Raw genomic sequence first — 26675 nt, 5'->3', positions numbered from 1 at the left:
TGTCTGTCTTAAATTTAAGAGCAAAACAAATACAATATGCTTAATTCAAAAATAAGGGCCAACAACGCAGCAGCTCTTTTGCTGCACATACTCATTGCCAGGGATGATGCAGCACTGTTTCCTCAGTAAAGGCACTTAGTGACTGCAACCTGATGAACATGGTACTCTTGCAGGTGTAAGAGACATCATGGGAGGTAGAGGTGAGGAAAGCAGCACAGAAAAATAACTAGATAAACACATTGTGACTTTAGTCAGACACCAACATAGCAAAGCAACTAGCCTGGTAGTACTGGATCACAGAACGTCATTACAAGCTCACTGCCCTCAAACATCAGCTGAGGTGATAAGAGCAGCTCAGTTCTCCTAACAACCCGAACTCCCCATCTTCCTGAAGTTGTACCTTTCCTGCTCAGAACGTCACGTGCAACCTTCTAAGGGAAGGTCTGAAAACATATTTTTGGCAGAATGAACTTCCTCTGTAGAGATTTCTTATTAACATGCTGCCTGGGCTCCTACCACGAGCAGCCTTTCTGAGGCTGTGAAGGGAGAGAAACACCAGCTTTTCCACCAGCAAGAACGACTAGAAATAGCTGTTTCTGGTTTGTCCTGCTCTGTACGATTTAGGATGGACATTTTGCCTAGTTTATTGTAAAGGCTTCTTTCCTTATTTCATTACCATATAAGCAAGCACTTACAATGACAGAACATCCTACTGTCCTAAATATAGTCCGAATAAGAGGAAAAGACTTCGTTTTAGAAATCCTTTTTTCCTTAGGCTGGCAGCTGGTTTCTTGGAAACATTTTAAAGATTATTTAATATGGTTGAAAATAACAAGTCATACTTTAATTGCCGGAGACAGCTGTTCAGATTTTTTAAAGGCTCCTTGCTCACAGCTGTCGATGGTTTCAACAGTTCTTCCAGCAAGGCAGCAGGCACTGGACAATCAGGAATCTTGACTGGAGTCACAGGATTTGAAGAGTTATTCTCTCCTTTCAGTTCCTTCCTCTGGTTAAAGGAAAAAAAGAAGAGCCAGAAATACAGTTAAGTTATTTCATCAGTGTCATTTTTACCACACAGAAAGATTCTCAGATGACACGACTGGTACATATCTGCATTACAGAGCAGGAATCAGAAGCACATTCATGTTAAGTCTCATGGGTCACAAGCAAAAGTTCCTAACCTAAGGTCATCTGCTAGCCACGCTCATAAGTAAACAAACAGCATCTAGAAGGATCTACTCAAGAACTCGCCCTACTAAAGAAATAAAACAGGAAGGATTTGAAGCAAATGACAGATCTTCACAACAAATTTGTCTAAAAGAATGAAATGGAGGCTTCCATATGAAATTCTGTCTCACTAAGTGACAGAATTACTTCAGGGAGGGGAAAGAGCAAGAGATCTACTATTACTGCTTTTTCTGTGTACTCATAGCAAATCAGAAAACTCAAAAGAAACCACCAACAGTTAACTTTTGAAATTGTGAATGGATGAAAAACTAGACAGTATGGAGAGGCTAGACACATGAACATTAAGAAGGTATTAACTGTAAGAAGGTATTAGCTCTGTATTTGCCCACGAGTCATTATTTAAGTGCTACCTTTTTTGCTTCATTATTGTAAGTCAAAATATAAATGTAAGATAATATGCTAAACACAAAGATTTCTGAAGTAAAAGGTGGGAAGTCAAGATCAGTACAGTTACTTTGGCCTGTAAATCTTCCCGTATTTATCACGTAAATATGAGAACATCAGTATCACAGGCAGGCATGTCAGTCAGAGTTTTCACCAGGTTTCCTGCAGCGGAGTGTATTCCAGTACTTTAAGAGCATGAGCAGAGTATTTTTCGGTACCCTACAACATGTATTCTTCCTATTTAAATACCTTCTTCATCTTGCCATGCTTCAGGTCCAACTTCAGTTGCTGGTTCTGCTGCAGCAGCGACTTCATGCTGTTCTTCAGTTCAGTCACTTTAGCCTGCAGCATAAACTTATCCTTCTGAGTCACTGACAGGTCTTCCCTCACCATTTCCAACTCAGTCTTGATATTCTAAATGGGAAAAGAAGAGAATCAATATGATACAGGGAAACAGTATAAAAATTCCAGCCAACTAATGTTTTTATCTTGGGGTTTTTTTTCAGTTTCCAGGGGAAACTAGGAAAAAAACCCCAACACATAACACTGCTATTTGAAACCAATTTTCCCTGGCAGAAAACTAGAAATCAGATAAAAAAAAGTCAGTAGCCTATTTTAATGGCATACGGTCAAGGAAATAAGAAGCTAACAGCCCAGTCAAAGTAAAAGTGAGAAAAGTAAAGATGCTCCAAAACGTATAATGAATACATTTTTATGAATAAAAATTCATTTGAAAAAAGTATCAGAAAAGTATAAGTATACTTTTAAACAATAAAAATACTGTTTTATTTATCCCCCTACAGCAGTACCAGTTATCCATCAGAATCTCCACCAGCTAGATTAAATACCTGCAAGACAACTTGTATCCCTTCCAACTCCTTGTGGCTGCGCTGTTCACTCATATCCAACTGCTGCTTAAGCGTTTCAATTTCTCTTTCTTTTTGTTCTACTTCCCACTTGAGGTCTTCCACCTACCGGGAAAGGGCAGGAAAAATATCTTTAGCATTATCTATAGGTGCAATCAACCACAAAATCTGAAATATATTATTGTGTCTCATGAACCCTTCCTGGTTCTAAGAAAACCTAGCAAGCCTTCATTAAAATGCTGAATGAAAAACAAATGAAGTCATATAATGCGTCATAAATAAGGACAAACACAGTAAATGTGCAGTTTTTACCTCTTGGCTTACTACAGGCTGTTCACTAAGCTTGTCATCCAGCTTTTTCTGCAGAAGTTGGAGCTGAGACCTGGCTTCTGCCAGCTCTTGCTGAAACTGCGATATCTCCTGGGAATGTTTTTCATCCTCTACCCTGCACAGCAGGATGAACAGACACAGTAGTTATCGAATCTCTCCTTTAAAACAAGTACTTCACTGGGTGAGCTATGTAACCACAAATGACATGACAGCGCATGGAACCTCGTTAGTTATAGCTTTGACTGAAGGCTTTGCCAGCACATTCACAGCAAGAGTTACATCACAAAAAGATTTTATATGAGACATGCATGAACGTATCACTAAATACTGAAAAAAAAATTTCTTGAGCACTGGTAATAGTCCAGTTACAAACAATAAATTATGCAGTAAAAACAAAAAACCCCAACCGGTCAGCAATTTTGCTTTTGTTTTAGAAGGAAAAGGGTTAACCTTATATCCATTCTCATGTAGGTTTGATAATTTCTTATAATTTAAGAAAATATCTTTTATACAAGAATATATTGTGGAATATATTCAACAACCAAATTCATCCTCTATGTAGTTCCACAGGGATGTGAAAGAGAAGAATAATAAGATATATATGAAGTGTTAATTCTTACTAGTAACATGAAATAATAGAAATCTGTGTTGAAACTGTAAAAAAAGCAGATGGTGAAGCCCAAATACAGCACACTTCAGGTCAAACTGAATTATGAAGAGACAGAAAAATGCAAGTATTCGCCTAGAGTCCAAACATGCATCTTATGGTCAGGCTCGGCTGGGGTACACTTCAACATAAACCACTCCAGAGTGGCAAAACCAAAAATTCATTCATGTATGGCTTTTTCAGAGGATTTGTTTTATGTACTGTTCTCTAAGAACTTCGACATCTACTTACTGCAGTTTGTCCACTTCAGCCTGAAGGGCTTGGACAAGCAGTTCTTTAGCACATAGCTCTTTCTTGATTTCACTGAGCTCAAGCACAGCAGCTCTGTAATGACGGCGGTTATGTGCTGCATCTGCTTTGGCTGCTGCTTCCTACGAGAAAAAAAGAGATCCAATTTTTCATTGTTTTATGACTGTAGGTGAATCATAAAGGGAGCTAGACTAAAAGGGTACAAAACAAATCAAGAAGGAAGTTGTGCAGCTGTTAACGCTTCTCTTTTTGTCTAAAAAACTTATTAGTAGGGTTGTTATCCTTATTAATGCTAATGGCAGTTAATAACTGTATATAATGAAGAAGCATGTTTGCCAGACTGCTTCTTCACTGTGAATTTTTGGATGTAGTATCATCACTTCAGGACATGTCCCATGCATTACAAGTCATAATGGAACTCTCCTGGTAGTCAATGAGTATGCTTAACGCAGGGCACAACGGAAAAGACGTCGACTCATCTTTCAGCCACTGGCCATCATGACAGAGACCCTGCAGGAAGCAGTATGTTATAAAGCATAGATTTCCTTTCAAGCTACTTCTCAAATACTTGACATTTAAATCGCCTCTTAAGTAAATAAAAGATGAGCTGTTACCTGCTTCTTAAGGTCTTTAACTTTTGACTTTTCTTTCTCTAAGGAAGCCTGTAAAGCTTGAATAAGTTGTTGCATTTGCTGATCCTCTTCCTCTTTCCGCTTTAGGACTGCCTGAACCTGTATCACATCGCAAAAACAAACACACATTTTGTGGCCTCACTGGAAGACCAGAAATGCCAGTAGAGGAAATATAAACACGAGCCAATGCAGGCATTGCAAAACTTCTCTCTGCTGTTCACTGATAGCTCTTTCCTCATAGTACCCTTCAACCTTAAAAGTAGCTATGGTTAAACGGCAGCTCATTGCCTATATTCCCATTTGCTTATACCTCACGAATATATTACTATTGGCATAAAAATTGTTCATCTCAGTGAATCCGTATGTAACGGAGTTCGTATGTTTCAACTCACTTAAGTGAGCCACACTTTCACTACTGCAAATATTTTAGTGTGATTTGGTTTTTTTTCCGAAGAAACACCTCTGTTTAGTGCAAAGTCTCATTTTTGATCTCTCGTTCAGTCCCCTGTATTACTGCTGTTAGGCAACACATGGGAGACCCAGATCGGGAGAAAATGCACCGACTTTGTATCATATGAGTGAAGATGCCTACATCCTGTTATCAGAATTATGAGCTAATTCCTTTCTTAAGATATATCAAAAGGTCAAGTACCTGTAGATTCAGTTGTACCAAGTCTGCCTCTCTTTTTGCTAATGCTGTTTCTAGGATATTGTTGTGCTCCCGCAAAGCAGCGTTGGACTGACTAAGACCTGTAAGTTTTCCACGTTCATGCTCCAGTTCAAGGGCCAGCTTCTTGTTAAGTTCTTCTAAACGTTTTATCTTCCTCCTGAAGCCTCTAGATTCCTGAAGCTATAACCAAAGAAAAAACCATATCAAACAAACAAAACCAAACAACTCCAGATTACTACCACAAAAAAGTTGTGAGCTAAACTCATTAAACGTCTTGCTTTCCGAGAGTGGGATTTCTTTTTTTTTCTTTTGGTTTGTTTTTGTTTTTTTCTTTTTTAAATGAACACCTCAAAATAAGTTCAGTTAGGTATTTTTTCCTTTTAGAGGACTAAAATGCTTGCTAGAAAGCAGAATCCAGGAGTACTGCTCAGGTGCAGATCAAGACTAGTTGATACATATAATTTTTTTGTGCAACTCTACAACAGAACACCACCACCCTGCCCTCAAAATCACCGAGCATCCATGACTCCAAATAGTTTCAGAAGATAATGATTCATGCATCCTCACAGTCTCATGACTAGACACAGCTGGTATCTAATACAGGAACTACTTTTCTCTCTCTTCTTCTTTTCCCCTGTACAACAATGATTCATGAAACCACAAAGAGCCAGCACAGGGCAGCAAAATCAGCAAGTGCCACTGAACAATGTTTCCTATGTAAGATTCTGATTTCCTGCACTGTTGGAATAAAATTATGGTACTAAAATTTCTCCCTGCCTCTCAGGCACTTTTTAGTATGACCTTCCCATCTACCATGCAAATTCAAGCAATCACCTCATCCTCAAGTTCCAGCACTTTCTCTCTGTATTCTTCAAGCTCCTGGCTGGTAAGTGAAATCACTTCTTGCAACTCTTTTTCCAGCATCAACTTACTGCTGCTGACAGCTTGCAATTCTGTCTCCAGAGCTTGAATCCTTTCCTAAAGGCAAAGGGATCACAAGCGTGATTTAATATATCACTCATCTACAGGAGTAATGTTGTTTTTGTTAAAAAGCCTACTTCTCCAGCAAATATTAAATGAGGTGCTAGGGCTTAATGTAAAGGTCTTGCTCAGAGCTTTCAACCCTTGCATCTAGCTACTGCTGTTAGTGTATTTGATATCTTGCTCCGTTGGTCCTAGGAATTGGAGCTTCCCCCAGTAAATTAATTTTATGACCACAGGCATAACATATATGAATAAGTTATGGCCACCCTGAAGAACTTTTAACTGTCAATGATAAAAAAGCAGTAAGAGTTAGCTTTTCCAAAAATCTTCAGATGCCGAGCCTTTAAAAAAAAAAACAAAAACAAAAAACAACAAAACCCGAAAAACAAACCAACAATAAAAATTAATCAGGAAAAAGCACTAAGGCTTATCACTCTCTTGAGCTTGATTACAATTGGTAACCTGAATGATACAAGTAAAATTAAAACAAAACAAAACACACCAACCAAACCAAAGCCTGCCAAATCACCTCTCTCAAATGTAATTAAGGAAATTCTCAGTGCTCAGAACACTGATACCATGTTCTTATCTAGCTTTATCTTCCAAATATTTTCATCACTTCAGTGTAAAATAATATTTCAAGACTTATATTTAATAACAAGATAGCTCTGCCTTTGTACTAACAATGTTAAAATACATCTGCATACTTGAGCAATCTGGTTGTTTCCACCATCAGTGATTTGTGCTTTTAGTTTGCTCAATTCTGCTTCAGCAGATTCCTTTGCAGCAAGAGATTCCTGTAGCCGACGACTAAGAATGCCGACTGCATTCTCATAGGCTTTATGTTTTGCTTTCATCTCTTTCTGAGCACTCGTCAGATCTGACCCTAGACGCTTCATTTTCTGTTTCTGCTCAGTAATGGCCCTGGAGAGAAAGGAAAAACAAAGCATCAGGTAAAAACAAAAACTGCCTGAAAACAGTACTAAAAGATTTATTTTTCATATGGCCCAATGAAAAACAACATCCACTTCTCTCCTCTTGTCCCAGAGTCACCCTCCTCATCAGAGAAAGCCATCAGGTTGGTAAAGTACAGTTTGGCCCTCTGCAAGACAATACCTTGAAGACTCTTGATAACATTCTAAGAAAATACTTATGGTAATTAAGAGGTCTTTGTCAGAATTATTAAAACTCCAATATGAAGGAATATATACTACTCTCTCTAAAAATAACACAGAATTTAGAGTAAGAATCCAATCTAGTCTGAGATCCTTGGTGGATATGTCAGGTATCATAAAAACCCTGTGAATGCCAGTGGAAAAAAAAAAAAAAAAATGGTTCTCACTAATGCCAACATTCTAGCCAGTCAGGGCTAAAATTCAGTGCATGGTAATTAGGATTAGCTCCAATATGTACGTTGTATGGCAGAGACTGTTGGTTAAAAGCATAAGTGAATCAGAGGAGAAGCTGCAACTCCTGTGTAGCATGCAACCAACACTTTGCCATGGATATGACTCTATGACTCTCTGACTATTTAAGTTTCCCAAAGGAAAGACTAGGGAATAGGAAAATAGTGACTGCTAAAAAGGTGAATATGGAAAACAAATGCTGTAGTTCTTTTGTCTGTGCTAAAAGAACACTTACTTTTTTGCTTCTTCTTGCATTTGTTCTACTTGTTGTTTTAATGCCTGATTTGCCTCAGCAAGAGATGCCATTTGTTCCTTATCGAACTGCAAAGACTTAATAGGAAGGAAGAAAGCACCCATGAGAGTAAGAACAAAAGCATGTTTGCTGTATGTTGGATTATAAAAGAATAAGCATGAAATTTCAAAATTACTTCCATCTCTAAATATGAACTGTTCCAAGGTTCCCCATCTCCTTTCTCTTTTATTTCTTTTTTAATTCTTCCCTCTGTGGCCACCATAGTATGTATGAACAGAGTTCTAGTTTGGTCTTTGCTCTCAGATGGAGTTCACTTTGGGACCGAGGAACATGCTTCCACATCACACCTCTACCACTCCTGTAGCATGCTTCTCCCCACCTCCTTACATGAGATGCTGATAACCAGTCATGTATTTACAGAATTTTGGTAGGTATATGCTCAAATGTATAGACAATATTAAATATGTATCCAAGAACTTTAACTTGCAGGTGGTCATTCTGTTTATCTCCAAAGCTAATAGAAATAGCAATGTATCCTGGATGTAACGCTCTCAAAATCTAAAGCTTAACACCTTCCATACCTGTAGGCGTGTTTCCATATCATCTCGTTCTTTCTGCACTGACTGAAGATGATTTTCCATTTCCACCATCTGCTGGTGAACCTGAGATACTTCCTTCTGTAGTTTTGAATGTTCAGATTCAAGTGACTGTTTTTCGACTTGAATTTTCAGTAGCTCTCGTTTTAACTCTTTCACTTCTGAGTCCAGTCGCTTCTTCGTAGCTTTCAGTTCGCTGATCAGCTGGTCCTTAGAACTTGCATCTCTTCGATAAGCTTCCACCATTACCTTGGACACAAGAGTTTCAAGAGGACAACGTCACCTCTGTTACAGCTTTAGAAATTTAGGAGTAATTTACTATGAAGTATTTACTGATATTATTTTAGTTTGGGGGGGAGGGTGTGCGTGTCAAAGAATACAAACCAGCATCATCTTCTGTAACATATTTACTCTGGTTCAAAGACTTCTATGTAAGCTCAGATATCAAATACCACTATGTGTCAGCAGTTCATAAAAAAATCAAACCTCTTGAGTAAGAATGTTTATACCAGTATGGGATACTCTTCCTCACATTCTTTATGGAACCGCACTAATTACATGTCACTTTTTTAAACTAAACTAAAAGATTAACCATCCCATGCATACAATTAATAACTTTTGCCATGACAAGAGGGCTTAACTGCGACTGACAGTTTAAACAGCCTTCCCAAACTTAAACCTAACAAGCTAAAACAACCTTTGGCTTTAGCTTAATAAGCAATCAAGCAGTAAATTAATGGTGCCACCCTCTACATAAGACACATATGTACAACACTAATTTGAAATTGATATGCCATCAATGTTTCAAAACTGTAAATTCAGAATAAAATCTGCAATAAAGCACTTCTTTTCAATCTTATTACTGAAGCAACTATCATTTTTCAAAGCTGCAGTAAAATGATGACAGTTGAAGATTTTCATGAATGCTTTTGCAAAAGCAAACCTAGTATCAACAAACCAGAGAGAGATTTTATATGGTGGATCGTTTGGCAAACTCCCTGAAGTCCAATGAAAGCATGAATTGGTTGGTGGATCTGCTTTTGTATTAGTTACAGATAAAAATTCAACTGTACGAAATACAGAAACTGTATAATTACATCACAAAGTTCTTTCATACAGAAAATTGATTCAAGTGTCCTCATAAACCCCTTGGAAGTACATGCCTTCACTGTAAAAAAAAAAAAAGTATATTCCTTGGTTTTATTTCTTTGAAATAGTTTGCTTTTGCTTACCTTCTGCTGCAGGAACTGTTCCTTCACTTTTTGAACCTGTTTTTTAAGACTGGCATTTTCTTGCTGCAGATTTTCTACCTGCCAGAGGGAAAAAAAAGCAACCACGTTGCTTTACATGCCAAATGTCATATTTTACATTATTTCAAGCAATGACAGTATCTTTTGCTATGCTTGTACCAATTGCCTAACGAGGATCCTGTTTCTGACTAGGCGTCTCAGTGTCACTGTTAGCTAACACAACGTTCTATACAGAAATACATTCACACAGGTCACCACGCAGCAAGCCTTGGCAACCCTCAGGAATGCATGAAGTCCCCTGATCTTGCCATTAAAGTTTTAGTATGCATCATTAGTGCACATATGCTGTATCTGGATGGCACCCGTTCACACATACATGATCAAATGAAGAAACCAGCTGGTTCTTTGAAAGAAAAACACCCCAATCTTTATGTTAAATATATTTCCATAGTTCTTCAATACTTCTATTGGTAACACTATCAAGTCCCATTATTATCTTCAAAGGAAATCTCTAAAGATTACCAGGAACTCATCATTACCAGGATTCAATAAGAAAGCTCTTGCTATGGAGCTTGGATGCTCGAAAAGATACAGAGCATACATGACTATCAAACTAAGTGTGAAAGGAACAGTCATCGTAATTTAAAGCAGCCACAAAAAGAATAAGGATATGCATTAGGCTTGATCCTGTAAAATAGTTCTGTGACTAGAAAAAAGCCTCAGTTGGTATACAGCAGTATGCAAAAGCAAACCCTGGTATATTGTTTCAAGAGAAAAGGCGCAATTAAACTTGACCAAATCACTGCATAAGGAAGATGATTGGCCCACAGTACCACAGAAAAGGAGCACACAGAAAACCTACTTCCAAAACTGTGATCTGTGCTCAAAATTATCGTGTTTTAGAACTGGTAGACTTTAGAAAGATGGTGGCTCTTGGAAACAGACAGAACAAGATCAATTAACCTCAGCTTCCCATCCCACACCACACAAATGCATAAATGCCTATAGATACCAAGGGATACTAAACTGTAAGCTCACCAATGACGTAACAGCACGTAAAGTGTCAGACAGTCTACCAACAGGGAAAAATGAGGGAATTGATTAAAATCTTCCCACTAGCTGAATCTTGCAACTACACATGTATACAAATTCACGTGTACCAATCTCCGCTCGTGTAATTGGCTCTATCATGTGCCTGCAACACCTACTTTAAATAAGATACTTCTAGGGATTCATTACCTGGCTTGACTTGATTGCCATTTCTTGCCTCAGTTGTTCCAAGATTTGTGATGTTACTTCTGTGTCTTCTCCAAGGCGCATTGCTCCTTCGTCAAGTTGCTCTTTGCTTGCTTTTGCTGCCTGTAGAGCTACTTCCAAGACAATCTTCTCATTCTGCAAATACTGGATCATGTCATCTTTAGAAGTAGCATCACTTTGGAACTCTTCTAATCTGGCCTTCAGTTCATCGTACTGTGTTCGCAGGTCATCCAGGGACTGCTCTTTGGTGTGCAATGTCTCTTGGGTCAGAGTGAATTGCTTCATTAGGTCTAGGTGTTCTTGCTGTAAAGATTCAAGCTGCAGATCTCGCTGATGCAAAGTCAACTTGACCTGAGAAGAAGTATTTTAAGATTAAATTAATACAAAATGAATGTTATCTTTGCAAATACTCTCCAATCAAAATGAAATATTTTAATTAATATTTTAGCTACTAGGAGAAAATAGCAGAAGTTGAAAATATTTTTTTACCTTTCCTAGGCCACTTCTTCTATTTGCTCTATTAATTGCATTGATTGCCTTCTGCAGCATCTGCAATCTTACAGGCTAAGCAATGACCAGAATGACAAACCTGAAATATTCTTAAGTCAGATTCACAGTATTCTATATTTTTATTTGAAAAACGTGTCCACAGTAGATATACTGGGTAAATTCAGTGTTATTAATGATAATGCCATAGAATTACATGGAATATAACACTGAGCTATCACATACTTCATCTCATTCCAGCCCTTGACATGCTGCCTTTGTAACGTTACAAGGTTAAAGCAGGACTCTGTAGCGAAGTGCAGATTGATTACGCTGTAAGTGTATGTAATGACACCCTGACTGCCTAACAACTTTGAACATGGATCTGTGCTTCTTGTCTATACTTAGACTAACCACACACTGTATTCACTAAAAAACCTCAACATTTACAAGACAGTAGTTCTGAAATTTCAAAAAAGTACTGTTACTGAGATGGTTAAAAAAAAGGGAGCCTTTTCACCTGGGACAGAGTGACTTTTACATGGACTTCATTTTTGCAGGAATCTTTCAGGTTTTAAAAAAAACAAAAAACAAACAACTTTAGAGCTCAGGATCTATTTACTATTTTCAGCCAAATAAGTATTTCCTGTGAAACCCTTGGGAAGTTGCCTAACAACAGTCTACCTGTTCCAATTCTTGCTCCAATGTTGCTGCAGAATCAGCCATTTTCTGAAGCTGTTCTTTCTCATCCTCAAACTCCTCTAGTTTTCTCTGCAAGTCTTCTTCCACCATGGTTTTAGCCTCCTGGATCTGCATGAAGGCAGCTTCTTGATCTAACATGTCCGCCTGCACAGAAAAAGCAAGGAATCAACTTTTACAATTTCCATGGGTAGGGGGGAGGGGATGAAAAAAGAGGAAAAGAAAAAGGTAAATTACCAAGAAAATTTCTAGAGAAAAAGACACAAGCAAAAATAATTCTGAAGTCTGCCTTACGCACCTGTATGTCTTTACTGAAGTCACCCATTCATATACTTAAGACACCTTAGAATAACAGTGAGTATTTTTTATACTTGTGATAATCAGAATTCCTCTTAAATAACACCATATCCTGTCTAAATTGATGAAACTGATGTAAAGAAATAGCAATTCCTGTCATTTACGCAACCGCTATTAGTAACGCCGGAGATGGAGTGCTTCCACTGACCTGCTGCTTTCCTGCCCTTTGAGACCTAGAAGCAGGAATGTCACTCAAATTCAACGGGATTTAAGGTTCTAAGTGCTTTGAAAGTGAGCTTCTGCACTTCAGATTTTACCCATCTTTTCTTACTGGAGGGCAGGACGGACAAACCTGAGTACCGAGCAATTTCACACACTTAAGAAGCACCGTACTGACTTAGTTTAACTTCCAATTAAGTTTTCTCTTGAAAAAGTTCATGAATGGGCAAACAAGAACATTTACATCCACCTTTAAAATTAATCTAAAAACAAATACCAGAGCTGAAAATGCAAGAATCACCCTGGAATGGGAAACACGTGACCTTGCTCCCTCTTACTGTTTGTAATGTCGTGCAAATTTATTTGCTCTGAAATATTTACTGGTTCTATAATGCAGCATTTGAATCAATTCATAAGAATTCCGTGTTACTTTGCCGGAATAGCCTTGAGTTTGCAAAACCTAAATACACAACCTAGGCAGAACATAATTCATGAAGACCACCTACAACCGTACCTCAATATTTTGCAGCTGCGCTGCAATACGTTCCTTTTCTTTAATGGATCTGTGCTGGGTTTCAGTCAGCTGCTGAGACAATGCCACATTCTCTAGTTTGAGGTGCTCCAACATACCTGCTTGAGTCATTTGCCCAGCCTAAAGGAAGGAAAAAAAAAAAATCACAGATTAATACAAACAGTCAAAATTTGGCCAACAAATTTAAGAGTTTCAGAAAAAAAGCCAAACACGTTGACTCTATCTGTGCCTTATCTCTACTACTACTTTCGTGGCATTGCAGATCTTCATCCACAGAAGGCAAGCGCTTTGGTTAAATTTATGCCTCAGCAGTAACGTGAACTAACACCTCATGATGAAAAACAAAACACCATCCCGCCTGCTCTCCATGTGAAGAATACAAAAGTGAGACCGGCTCCCTTGTCCGAGCTCATAAACAATGTCCTCTGGATAAAGCTAACATAAAAAAGAAGAGATTCTCAGTCCTCCCATATGCAAGTAAATCATAATACCTGTATATTGGCCATCTCACTCTGCAGCCTGACACGGGCCTCCTGGGCCAGTACAAGCTGCTGCTGGTACCACTGCCGCACACTTTGGAGCGACGTGATTTCTGTTTCAGATGCCTTTAGCTTGTTGGTCAGCGTGGTCCGTTCCAACTGCACCTTCTGAAGCTGGTTCTGCAAGGAAGCCAACTGCTGTCGCAGATCATGAACTAGACAAAGAAAATAAAGAACTTGGACTAGCACACACCATTGTTCTATTCTTATGCACACATTTGCAAGTATTATTGTTATATTCATAGCTTTTTCTTTTTTTTTTTCCCCCTTTCTTTTTGAACAAAAACATATATGCCTAATTACATAAAGATTGGCTTTTCCTGCAAAAGTGAGAGGAAGTGCTAGAATCCGAAGTATCAGGTCATAAGCAGAATAAAATTAAAATAAATGAATCACTTCTATAAGCATTCATAGTTCCTTAGAGGCAGAAAATATGAACTAATTAAAAATCAGGAAGCAGGTATCCTGACATGTAGAGTCATCATTACAAACCAATATTTGTATAATTTTCTAAAAAACATTAGTCCTCTGTCAAACAATTACTAGACTAAATATTTATGCCTCCCTCTCCAAGCTGGCCCTGGCAGCTTGCAAATTGTGGCACTCCTGTGACACAAAATAAAAAACAATCATCTTTAAATTCAGACCATTTTATTAGCACGACACCAATGAAACACAAATTAAAATCCCTTCTTTTTCCTGGACTTCAGAATTATGTTGAAATAAAATGATTTACGGAATAACAAATTTTGAAGACTGACATTGACATCGTCCCACCTGTGCTGTCTCTGGTGAGAACATTTTTTTGCATATCTTCAACCTTCAGCAAGAGTCTTTGGTACTGCTCCTCTGCTAACTGCAAATCATTATTTGAAGAAGCCAAACTAGCATTCTTTGCTTCCAAAGTATTTTGCAGGTCAGCCATTGCTCGTTCCAGATCCCAGCAGGACTGCTTTAATGTGGCCACTTCTGAGCTCAAAGATTCCTGCTTCTGCTGGCTGTTTTGGCTGTGCTCCATCTGCGCCTGAAGCTTCATGTTCAAAGCTGCAAGTTGGGCTTGTAGCTCCGTCTTCTCTTTGAGAGCCTGAATGTGTCCAGAAAATCAAAATACAGAAGTCTTAGCAGAAAATACGTTAATGGCTGACTAAAGAAGATGCACAGCAAAATGGCTTTGCTAAGGCAATGACCACCTGCTTGTGAAAAATTCTCTTCTGAAGTGACATCTCACCTAGCAGGTGTTTCCAATAGTCAAAGAAAATACAGAGGGAAGCACAGACAAGACGTATAGCATTGTAGGTCGGTAACCATGTCAGGATTTTTAGTAAGACACGTTTTCACACTTTAAGGAAGAATGCTTTCTATTATATGTGTTATACCATCAACCAATACAAAGAGAAAATACAGCTATATAGACATTGCTAGCATTACTCTGGATTTATCATCTCTTTTAATTTGGAAAAAAAAAACCCAACACTTCTTTTTTTAACCCTTTGAAGACTTTACTAACTTTATATTTATCCTCTTAAGCATCTGCATGGCAAGGTTTTGGTGGCAGGGTGGCTACAGGGGTGACTTCTGTGAGAAGCTGCTAGAAGCTTCCCCTATGTCCAACACAGCCAATGCCAGCCAGCTCCAAGACGGACCTGCCGCTGGCCAAGGCCGAGCCCATCAGTGATGGTGGTAGCGCCTCTGGGATAACATAGTTAAGAAGGGGGGAAAAAAGCTGCGCAACTGCAGCTGGAGGAAGGAGTGAGAATATGCAAGAGGAACAACTCTGCAGACACCCAGGTCAGGGAAGAAGGAGGGGCAGGGGGTGCTCCAGGCACCGGAGCAGAGATTCCCCTGCAGCCCATGGGGAAAACCATGGTGAGGCAGGTTGTCCCCCTGCAGACCATGGAGGTCCATGGTGGAGCAGAGATCCACCTGCAGCCCACAGAGGACCCCACGCCGGAGCAGGGGGATGCCTGAAGGAGGCTGTGACCCCGGGGGAAGCCCGCGCTGGAGCAGGATCCTGGCAGGAGCAGGATCCTGGCAGGAGCTGTGGCCCCGTGGAGAGGCGCCCAGGCTGGAGCAGGTTTGCTGGCAGGACTGGTGACCCCGTGGGGGACCCACGCTGGTGCAGTCTGCTCCTGAAGGACTGCACCCGTGGAAGGGACCCACACTGGAGCAGTTGTGAAGGACTGCGGCCCGTGGGAAGGACTCACGATGGAGAAGTTTGTGGAGGACTGTCTCCCGTGGCAGGGACCCCACGCTGGAGCAGGGCAGAGTGTGAGGAGCCCTCCCCGAGGAGGAAGGAGCAGCAGAGACAGCGGGTGATGAACTGACCGCAACCCCCATTCCCCGTCCCCTGCACCGCTGGGAGGGACGAGATAGAGAAAATCGGGATTGAAATTGAGCCCGGGAAGAGGGAGGGGTGGGGGGAAGGTGTTTTAAGATTCAGTTTTATTTCTCATTATCCTGCTCTGATTTGATTGGTAATAAATTAAACTAATTTCCTCAAGTCGAGTCTGTTTTGCCTATGACGGTAATTGGTGAGCGATTTCCCTGTCCTTATCTCAACCCACGAGCCTTTTGTTATATTTTTTCTCTCCCCTGTCCAGCTGAGGAGGGCAGTGGCAGAGCAGCTTTGGTGGGCACCTGGCATCCAGCCAGGGTCAACCCACCACAGCATCCTTGTAAAGTACCTTATTCAACAATTTTTTTACAAAACACAATTCCAACAAGTAATAAGTAGGAGGCTCTTGAAAATTAATTAACAGATTAATATGCTAAATACATAAATGCTAAATACATAAATTCAAATTCATTTTCTACCTGATTAGCTTCTAGTGAGAGTGCTTCTAGTTGCCCTTCAAGTCTCATCTTCTCCTTCAGAACCTGCAACACTTCATCATGAGTTCCTGCGATAGAGCTTTCCATAGAAACACTGGAGACAGAGACAGCACATACACAGGTAAAGGGTCAGAATACGACACTCATCTAGTTGAAGAAAAGCAAAGCTGAAATTAGGAGGTACTCAGACTCCACATGTGACCGAGAATTTAGGACATTTTTTCTGGCTTTATGATGGATCCAGAACAGAGTGAAACAACCTTCATTACCATCCAAAGAGATAAACAAATTATATTCACACCAAGGTTTTATACATTAGCTTCCTATATTTACAGCAACAAGTATCTAGCGTGGCACCCATATATTTGTTATTTTACAGAATTGCAATGGTTGACTTCATTGTATTCTGTATCTGCATATCCCATTGTAAGCAGACAAATGGACAAAATGGGAGCACAAAACCTCCACAACTGTTGTCCGCAATTGTCTGCTTTAATGTGAAAGGGCCTGAGAAATACCAACAGCTGCTGCAAAAGAAGGAAGAACAGGTATTTGGTATAAGGGATTCCTTATGCTCCTTCCCTGATGTACAGCCAAGGAGTCTAGAGAAAAAGATCCTCTCTCTCCTGAGTGTAAGAATTAAGTCAACAACTGATTTTACCTTAACATCCCAGGGCATTACGTTTTATTCCAACGAAGAAAAAAAGAAAAAGGTAATTTCAAAATTAGCATGTATAAAACATGCATGTGCAGACAACTGATAAAAAACACAACTGCATTGCTCAGGGCTTCACCAGTCATCCACTTGCTTGCTGAATCACAGTTTAATACCTACCACATACACATAAGCTTGCGAGACTAAGTAAATCTCATTCTAAAGGGCTGAAGAGGGTAAGAGTATCTAGGACAAGGCTCTTGGCATTTCGTAACTATTTGAGGTCTGAAAGGCACATGTGTAGATCAGGAAAAGGATGATGATAAATATCACTGAGTCAGTTAAGTCTACACATTCAGACTTTAAAGACCAATGCCACATGAGCGATTCAGTGAACGAATGCCTGCTTCACAAGTAAATAGATAGACGCGACTGCTAGCAGTATGTTTAAAACACAGCCTGTGGCAAAAATATATTTCTCTAAAGATATACTTAGTAAATAGGTACTCAAGTGAAGTGACTTTTCAGTTTCTTTTAATAGGCAGCCTATTACTCTTACCTTCTGCTAACTTTGGATCCGGTTTTAACTTACATTCATTGTGATCAAATCTGTTGTTAATTTACAGATTCTAAAAGAAAGTGTAATGCCTAATAATGACCTTGCTACACAGCGATCTTTCTTACCTGCTAGAAATACTGTCTCTCCTACTCCGTACTTCCCCATTAACTTCTTGCTCTTGGGCTTGATGCTCCACTGCCGCAGCCTGCAGCACCTCACTGATGGAAGGAAATTGCCCCATTGCGTCAGGATGTATCTTCTGACCGTTTATTGTATATGGAATACCCTGTTTGCCTTCTGCATTCTGTAAACTGTTATACAGCCCTTTTCCTGACACGCTGCTGTAGGTAGAGCTGTCACTCTCGTTTCCATCCAGCCTCGTTCCCACTTCACTCCCATCAATCTCTGAAACGCTATCTCCTGCCAAGGAGGAATTCTCTATTCGGTCATCCGTGTCAGAGGGGAGACTAATCTCAGAAACAACTGATGTTGGACCGCTTCTGCTTTGCTTCAGAGTCCCACCAGATAAATCAGTAGCCACAAAATTCCCAGTAGTGTCTCTAGAGCCTGAATCTTCAGTTCTGTAGTCAGCCAAGGACCGGATCTTACTGGGTTTAGATTTTGAACTTCTTCTCTCTTTTGAGGATGCTGGAAGTCCCAAGCTACCCAGTTTTGGCCCCCTGGGGACACTGGTCCGCAAAAAGGAGTATTCTTTTGTCATTGCTACAGTGCTAGCTCTCGGCAAGATTTCTGGATTTAACATCAGCTCAGGATCTAGGGTGCTGGAGGGCCGGTTTTTGGATGCAGACTGATTCGACTAAAAGAAGCAAAGAGTCAACGATAAATTCCAGAACGTTACATTTGAACTAGCATCGAAGACTTATTTTGCTGTAGAACTTAATACGTAAAGCTCTACACGTTTACATTAATATTTAAATATATGCATCATTTCCTAAACAAGGTAAATTACATCAGCAATCAACCCTATCAAGGCTCAGTATATGCGTGTTGAAAATGATCAAGGTAGACTCCAAAAGCTAACTGAAAAATATAGGAAAAATTTACCATTTACGTTACTTAAGTTTTGGGTTTGGTTTTTTCCCCCCCTATTTTAAGTACCACAAAACGGTATGTTACCAATGAGCTAACAGAGAACCAAATTTTGCATGTCCAGAAGAAAAAAAAAATTCTTTCTCACATTTGAGAAAACTACTGAACGTTTAAAGCAGAGAAAACGGTAATTTAGAGCACAAAGGATAAAGTTTTCAAGCTTCTCAACAACACACTGAATCTAGAAGATCTGTTGTGTGGTACTCACTCTTTCTTGATGTCTCTTCACTCTGTATTGTTTGAGCTGTTCTTCTAGCCGTCTTCTTGCTTGAAGTCTTATTTGTTCTTCTTTCTCCAATGGGAGTGAAGACTCTACTGAGCCTGTAAGTGAAAGGTAGCTTTACAGTCAAACAGAAAACTCCAACACAGGCAAATTTGATGCAAAAGGAAAAAGCCCCTTCTACCATCAGCAACATGCTTCATGCTTAAGCAAGGAATGCAAGGAAAGCCCATTGGCGTGCGCCTCAGAATACCCTCTTCTAATACATCCTCGTGTAAGCATTGATAAAGCCTGTGTATTTCCGTTGCTCAGTTTGCAAATGCTGTAGTTCCTCCACGAATATATGACAAGAGATTATACAGCAAGAATAAAACTATTGCTGTCATTTAATCTCACCTGTCCGGCACTTCTGACAGTACTGGAATTGTAAAACTAAGCAAGACCTACAGAGTCCACTCATTCCCTACAGCTCAGAGAAAGATGCCCCCTAAATATATTTTCTTACTTTTTGTTAACTCATATTAAATCTTTTCCGTAGTAAGGCTTAAAAACATTATTTCAGAAAACTCCTGCAGCAGACACCTTAATATAAAGACTTCTCCCTTCTCTCCCCTTTATTGCTCTTCTCTTCCCCCCTTTATCACTTAGCTTAAAATCACCTGGTTCTGCTGTTCTGTTTGTTTTTTTTTTTTTTAATGTCACCTGTTACTCCTAATAATCAAGAAGATTAGAATAGCTTTAGCCCCAGAAAGCATAAATTCCCCTCCAGCATAAGAACAATTTTTAAATGGTAAGGCACGTGCCTTAGCTGCAGCAGAGAGTGATTTACTGAAAGAAAATGAATTGTAGTTCAAAGTAAAAGCTTACTGCAAAAACAAAGTTTAGTCCAAGCTTAAATGATGTTATAGGATCCTAGAGCCAGGCTCAGAGTAAAAAGCTTTATGCAGCAAGAGAAAGCAGGGGCACCACCGTAAACAGATGCTTACACAATTCAGTTTCTTGCATGGGTAGACTTAGTTTGAGAGACTGCAAAGCTTCTTTTCTAAGAACTATGCCCTCAGCACTAGTTCCCTGAGACCTCCTTAGGCTGTCATGGAAACCAGTCACACCTGGGGATGACTCTTGACCCTGCGCACTGCTGGTGGGGTCAAAAGATACCGGAGAGTCGGGGAAGCGCGACTCTGGCCCATTCTGGCAGGCATCCACTTTGCTGTTTATCTCCAGACTTCCCTCTTCATTTGGCACTTCGTTGATGTTAATACTGGTAGCTGGAAAAGAAAGTTTCACTGAGCTACACTGTAAGCCACCCCGTTTATCTTCACCCCTCCACCCAAATACAATGCTACCACTATTGCCTTTAGACTGTAAGAATATGGAAATTGCTAATGACAGCAACTGGCAGGAGGAATTTTATAAAGGACTTTAGATTCTCCATTTCAAAAGACCGGAACAAGCACCTTTCATTTGCTTTACTACATTGCCTTCAAGCAGGACCTCAAAAGTAACCATAATATTAGGACAAATTTCTTCACCGAAAGGGTGGTCAGGCCCTGGCACAGGCTGCCCAGGGCAGGGGCTGAGTCCCCATCCCTGGAGGTGTTTAAAAGACAGGTAGACGTGGTGCTGAGGGACATGGTTTAGTGGTGGGCTTGGCAGTGCTGGGTTAACGGTTGGACTTGATGATCTTAAGGTCTTTTCCAAGATTCTATGATTCTGTAAAATATCTTCAAAACCTCACAGGGGTTTTTAAATCTTGTTAGGTTCAGAAGCATGGAACAGTGTAAGTGATGTGATCTGTGTCACACCGAGTGGCAACCTACTACAAATAAGACTCAGCAACTGCAGGCCATGCTGAATGATTCAGCTATTTGGTATGCTGCTGGGCACTGGGGAGAAAGCATCCACCATCTGGCTTCCAGCCTGGGCCAAGCAGAGGTTCTCAATGCTAGACCGAGTTTAAATTTTTTCAAATAGGATGTCTTCACCAAAAGTACAGTAGCAAAGCTCACATGCATCAAAATAATAAATCTACCAATTAAAAGGCAATTCAAGAACCACTTTAATACCAATTTTATCCCCACTAACTAACATCAGATTTTTCCATCAGGAAAAATGCATCTTCAAAACCAGTTCAACACTTCACAGGTTTATATATTGGATTTCTCACACATTTCTACTTCACTCGGCTGGGGACTACTTACATTTATGAAACTTCTGTTGCAACAAAACTGTGTATCTAACTTCAAGTACATTAGTATAGATCTCAAATGAGCAGGGTACTGAAATAGCCACTGTCTTTCTGTTCATTCCCACACCATGTATCACTGGAGTAACTGGAATTCATTGGAATAATATGGAAGATTTCATTATTTTTTCATAAAGATCTTTGAAAATACTTAACATTTATGATCACGAAGTATTTGCAAGTGGCAAAATCAAGCTTTCTCCTTCTATTTTTTCCTCCTCTCAGAGCTACAGACTTGAATAAGCAGTTTGGTTTTCTTAAAAGTCTGCTCAAAGAAGATGTAGGGGAAAGAAAAAACCCAAACAAACCAGAACTGAGAAGCAGCTCCTCCCAAAACTAAGTGTTTCTAAGATTCATATCCAGAAATATTCTGGAGCCAGGAGGTTGATTACAATGATTCAATAAAACTTTAATTATTGATTTAGACCAGCCCATTAACATATTACTATTAAACTTCCCCCCCCATAATGAATCACTACAAAATTAGTAGTGACAAAAATAACAATAATAATAAAAATAAAAATAATAAAGCTATTATCCTTCATGTATGTGGAGAACATTAAAGTGCACCCTGAAATTAAATAAGCCATATGGGAAAAAGTTACAGGAAGGAAGGTAGGACTTTTTAATTGTGTTCCCTTCTGTTATTGAAGAAAGCAAAAGGTTTCCTTTTAAGTGCATTCAAATTTCACTTCAGAGTAATTTAAAGAGGAAAAGGGGAATTTCCACCCCTCACCATTTGTTCCCACCTCTGCGGTGCACCCTCCCTTAAGCCAGCACAATGTTTGTACAGTGAACCAGCTCAGAGGAAACTGAATGGGGGTAAAAATAAAAAGTTTTCAACCTTAGGTTGCCAAAACCTATTGGCTTTCTAAGATTTGAATTAAAACACTTTTGAGTATCTTATTTGTCACGCAGAGAATATTTTCAGGCCATTTTAGCCTGAATCAGTTCTCTGATTTAGTACACCGTGTGGTCACAACAACACTTGCAGGCACGATGGAAGGGATGGGTGCAACAAGGATGCAAAGGAGGACAGAAGACAGGACTGCCTTTTTAATGACTAACCAAAGTCAGGGTTTAAGGCATTTTAAAACTAAAAGATTGTCAAAACCAAATTTAAAGTAGATGTCAGTGCTAAGAATAGCCACAAGAAGCCAAAAATAAGACGACACCTGGCACATTCAGAAATATTGTTTCTGCCCATCTTTCAGAAACTGCAGGTATTACTGCATCACGTTTATACTTTATTTACATTTTTATCTTCACAACTGTGAGTGGTATACACATACAAAAGAAATGCTGGAGCAAAATTTGGAGGAATCGTTTCCTGGCAACTTCCTGAGGCCATGAGACACTCAGAATCTAAATGCTGCCTTGAACTAAAGTAATTTAATTGCAGTAGTGTCAATACAACTGCGGTCTTTTTAGAACAGTGGGGGCGGAGATGCAATTAGATTGAAAACAGTAGAAAGACACACTATCTATCTGTAAGCCACAATTCAATTGTTCGGACGATGTCCAACACAGGAGAAAACAGGAACGTGTGATCTCCAACTTCATAAAAGATGAATGAATCATCATATAACTACACTCTGCCAGTCTGATAATGGGCAGCGTAAGAAATGCAAATAAAGTCTCGGGCCTCCACCTTCTTGCCTATGAGAAGACGACAAATCTGCGGTACGAGAGGAGGGCGGAAAGCTAACAACTTCATCACATGATCACCTCCTTTTACGTAAGGACCCTCTGGACTCTTGTGTATCTACGCAGCCACAACATATACACCCCCTCCACCCATCTACCACCATATCCTTATGTACCAACAGATCCTCAGGTACCTGTAGTGGAAACATGGGAGATTTCAATTCAATACAAGGACAAGATTTTCACGATGAACGCAGTTAAACACCGGAATGGGTGGAGGGGCTGTTGAACCTCCCTCTCTGGAGATTTTCAGAATTCAACATGACAAGGCCCTGAGCAACCTGATCTAGCCTCAAAACTAGGTCTGCACAGGCAGGAGTTTGGACGAGATGACCCACAGAGGTCCCTTCCAACCTAAGTTTGATTCTGTAATCTACTCAGATCAGCACTCTCTTAAGCTTCTTGTAAACAGCTCCACGATGACTTTATTAGAGCTTGTCTACATATAAAAGTTATTTTGAGATAATTTGGGGAGTACATGCCAGCATCTCTCTTCCATAAATGGAAGCTTAGAGCAACTTCTTAAGTACATTTTGGTTTTTGCCTGATCAATTAAATTTATTAGGAAAATTTCTTTCTGCCAGAATAAAGTACTCCAATCACACGCTTACTCCATAACAAGCATTTCAGAACTGTTGGTTCTAAAGAATTTCAGGTATACACTCTTGGAAACACTATCAGAAGACAGAGTAACACCCTGAACAACACACACTCAACCGACAGCCAATAGTACTTAAGTTAAGAGTTTGGTTTTGTTTGGAAAGAGTAAGTTTTAAAACAAAAGACAGTTTTCCCATACGCAGAGCCATGGCCCTCACCAAACTTGCTTAAAACTCCTGTACAAGAAATTCCTGACCTCAAGGAAAAAAGTCCTTCAGCATCACGCAAACAACAAAACAGATAGCTGTAGAGAAGCCTAGGTAAGACTAGGAAATGCTCTGGTGCGTATGAAGTAACTTACTATTAATTTCATCTGTTGTAACTGGCAAATCTGACTTGGCTTTACAATCCAAAAGTTCTTCAGAGCTGCTAGGGGCCCCATTACTGCTTCTGCCCTGCAGGTGAATGTCTTGCTGGACAGAAGAGGAGTCCATGGTAAAAATCAATCCAGATCCCTGGGAAGTTTTTCTTCTGAATAATTTGCCGCCAAGTGAACTACCAAGTCCTGTTTCTCTCCATCAGCAGCAACAGCATGAAGATGTTACACAGGGGCACAGTTCTGAGCTTTACAGCTGTCGGTGTGCAGCAGGCAGCCGATAATTCCAGGAGATCATGAAAACAGCTCGCAGCCAAAGTTGTAATCACCAAGGAGCTGCATCCTCTAGAAACAAAACGTAGTACATTTACAAACATTTCTTAGAGCTTTGAAGATATGAGTTAAAATGAAAGTAGTGCTCACAGACTACCCACCAGCCCAACTTCAACACACAGAACCAGGGCATGGACTAGTAACAGAGACAATGAAATACAACCAAGGATCCAAGCTTTTGTGAATAAGAAGTGATCTGTTTAACAGCTTTTTTATTATCACCTTTTTTTCAGTAGCATTGATACACCAGCGTAATGATGCAACAAGATAACATTCAGCGAGACAAGATTTAAGATCACTGTCCCTTTTAATGGAAATGCCTCTTCGGCCTCTGCTTTAATAAGCGAGGCAGTATTCAGAGTAGCATTTTGCTCTGTAAATTACAGTCTGGACTTCCATACCATATATTTCATTTCAAGGACCTACTCCCATTTAAGTTTCAATATCTGCAGTTAGAATGCGGTATGGAATTCAGATTGAATTTTTTAAAATTATATTACATCATTACTGTTTACCTGTCTGCAGAGCAACGAGGACGTATCACTGCACAGAGCCTGAACTACTAATTACAGCACGCGTTGGCAGTCAGAGCACAGCCTGGGCTGCAGTTCAACGCTGCCTTCTCCTATGGCGAGTCAAGAGGAGGATTTCCAAACACAGTTTACAGAATTTGCAAATGATTCTCCAGGCTTTTAGATCTTACCTTTGGGTATAGACCCAGCCAACTAATACAATCTGGACATAGTCACTTCAGGTATTTAAATTTTGTTCAAATAGTTACCGACAGCTGAATTCAGATTACAAAATGTCATGGTTCCTATTTACTGAAAAAAAAATAAGAAATCCCCAGTTTTAAAAAAGGGGGGGTTGTGGGGAAAATGTCAAGTCAGGAATATTTTAATTGCCTTTTTACACGAACACAAACATTTTGAGCAACATTCCTTCCATATCTCCAGAGAGTACTTGTGTAACTGCTACTGCACCAAGCTGCCCTGCTCAGCCAGCAACGCCACCAGTCATCTCCAAACGCTCCTGAAGCTGCTAACAGCTCAGGATACACGGGACTGGGCGATTACGCAGGTGACCCTTACGTGGGTGAGCCGTGAAGGAGCCAAAAACCCGGAGCACATTTCTAAAAGAGAAACCTCCAGCAAACAGAAAGATTAATACCTTCACTGTGATTTGTTATCGATTTTAAAAGCTCCTCTGTATAACAAAGCTGACAATAAAGCTTCTGGAAGAAGAGCTGTTGTATGGCAGACAGATACTACATGACAGGTCAGAAAGAGGAATTACAGACAAAAGGCAAGCGCAGCTTAGACCGCTTACACCTTGGCAAAACCCAGCCAGCATTAGATGGTTTGCTATCCTTCTCATAAAACATCATTTAACAAACAGGGTCACAAAGACCGGCTTTGTCCTGTACAACCCATTCCCAAATATTAAAGGTTGAAGCATTTTAGCTTCGAAGTCCTTTTGTACCCGTGTTGAGCAGAGCAGACACACAGACACACACACACACAGATGTATGTACGCACGCCACGGGAATCCAGCAGTAACCTCACAGGGAAAGGAGCTGTACGAAAACAACCGGTTTTGTTTAAAACACCGATAACCAGGAGGGCAAGGGAGCCCTGTCCCAGCCCGGGGGCGCCGCTCGGCGAGGCACGCCCGAGGGGTCCCTGGGCAAGGGCCGGGGCACCGCGGTGGGGCGCCGGCAGAGGCCCCCGCAGAGGCCCCCGGAGGCCCGCAGCCGGAGGCCCGGAGCCCGCGGAGCCGGGCCGGGCGGCTCGCCGCACCCCGGCAGGCCGCGGGGAGGGAGGGCAGCCCCGAGCGCGACCCCCCGGCCTGAGACAGCGCCCGGCCTCAGCCGCCCCCGCGCCCCGCCGCCCCCCGTCCCGGCCGGACCCCGCAGACCTGGGGCCGCCCGCCTGGCGCCCGGCTCCTGCCCGAGACGTGGCGCTGCCTCCGCCGGGAAGGGGCGGGCGCGGCGGTGCAACGCGCTTCTCCCTCCCCCGCCAGTCGGGCGCCGCCGCCGCCGCCGCCGAGGGCCGGGCCGGGCCCGGCGCGGCCCCCTCCGCCCCGGGGCCGCGCCGCCCCCGCACAGCCGGGCCCCGCGCCGCTCGGCGGGGAGCCGCGGCGGCCTGGCGCAGCCGGGGAGGCGGCCGCTGCGGCCGGGCCCGCTGGCGAGGCGGCGGCTTTTGCAGACGGACTCTTCCGGCGGCGGAGGGAGGGAGGGAGGGGGAGCGGCTTTCCGCGCCGCCGCCCCGCCGCCCGGGCCGGGCTGCCTCGGCGCCGGCCCGCCCTCGGCGCCGCCCGGGGCCTCGCTGCGGGGGGCGGCGGGGGCGGCGGGGCCCTGCCTCCCCTGAGGGAACCCCGCGGCGCGGGCAGGGCCGGGCCGGCCGAGGGGGACTTCCCGGCTCCCTCCGGCCTCCCTGCAGGGCCCCGAGGCCAGAGCCGGCTCGCATAGATTA

General features: G+C 41.3%; 1 protein-coding gene across 12 annotated transcripts in view; it reads right to left on the bottom strand.

The window, feature by feature from the left end:
- Window positions 1-26394, bottom strand: part of GOLGA3 (golgin A3) — a 31412-nt gene extending 5018 nt beyond the window's left edge. For 8 of the 12 annotated variants that reach the window (XR_015704169.1, XR_015704171.1, XR_015704172.1 and 5 more), the window contains exons 1-22: window positions 23854-26078; window positions 19927-20208; window positions 18929-19041; window positions 17736-18427; window positions 16379-16490; window positions 14342-14648; window positions 13517-13719; window positions 13008-13145; window positions 11963-12124; window positions 10775-11143; window positions 9518-9595; window positions 8271-8534; window positions 7672-7766; window positions 6738-6954; window positions 5881-6024; window positions 5029-5226; window positions 4359-4475; window positions 3727-3866; window positions 2811-2943; window positions 2481-2603; window positions 1882-2046; window positions 843-1006 (exon numbers count right to left, since the gene is read on the bottom strand). Coding sequence is in view for 8 of the 12 variants with exons in the window: in XM_009473305.2 (XP_009471580.1) it covers window positions 843-1006; window positions 1882-2046; window positions 2481-2603; window positions 2811-2943; window positions 3727-3866; window positions 4359-4475; window positions 5029-5226; window positions 5881-6024; window positions 6738-6954; window positions 7672-7766; window positions 8271-8534; window positions 9518-9595; window positions 10775-11143; window positions 11963-12124; window positions 13008-13145; window positions 13517-13719; window positions 14342-14648; window positions 16379-16490; window positions 17736-18427; window positions 18929-19041; window positions 19927-20208; window positions 23854-23986 (4349 nt within the window). In the remaining 4 variants the exon portion in view is untranslated. Of the gene's footprint in view, window positions 1-842; window positions 1007-1881; window positions 2047-2480; window positions 2604-2810; window positions 2944-3726; window positions 3867-4358; window positions 4476-5028; window positions 5227-5880; window positions 6025-6737; window positions 6955-7671; window positions 7767-8270; window positions 8535-9517; window positions 9596-10774; window positions 11144-11962; window positions 12125-13007; window positions 13146-13516; window positions 13720-14341; window positions 14649-16378; window positions 16491-17735; window positions 18428-18928; window positions 19042-19926; window positions 20209-23853; window positions 26079-26118 lie in introns of those variants that run through there. The other 4 variants (XM_087754956.1, XM_087754955.1, XM_087754959.1 and 1 more) reach the window with 4 other exon arrangements.
- Window positions 26395-26675: the final 281 nt, after the last annotated feature.

Source organism: Nipponia nippon, unplaced genomic scaffold, assembly GCF_047370975.1.
Source record: "Nipponia nippon isolate SJK-2023a ecotype South Korea unplaced genomic scaffold, ASM4737097v1 scaffold_18, whole genome shotgun sequence".
Classification (NCBI taxonomy): Eukaryota; Metazoa; Chordata; class Aves; order Pelecaniformes; family Threskiornithidae; genus Nipponia; species Nipponia nippon.
The sequence above is the reverse complement of the archived record's forward strand: the minus strand, read 5'-3'. Positions and strand labels throughout refer to the sequence as shown.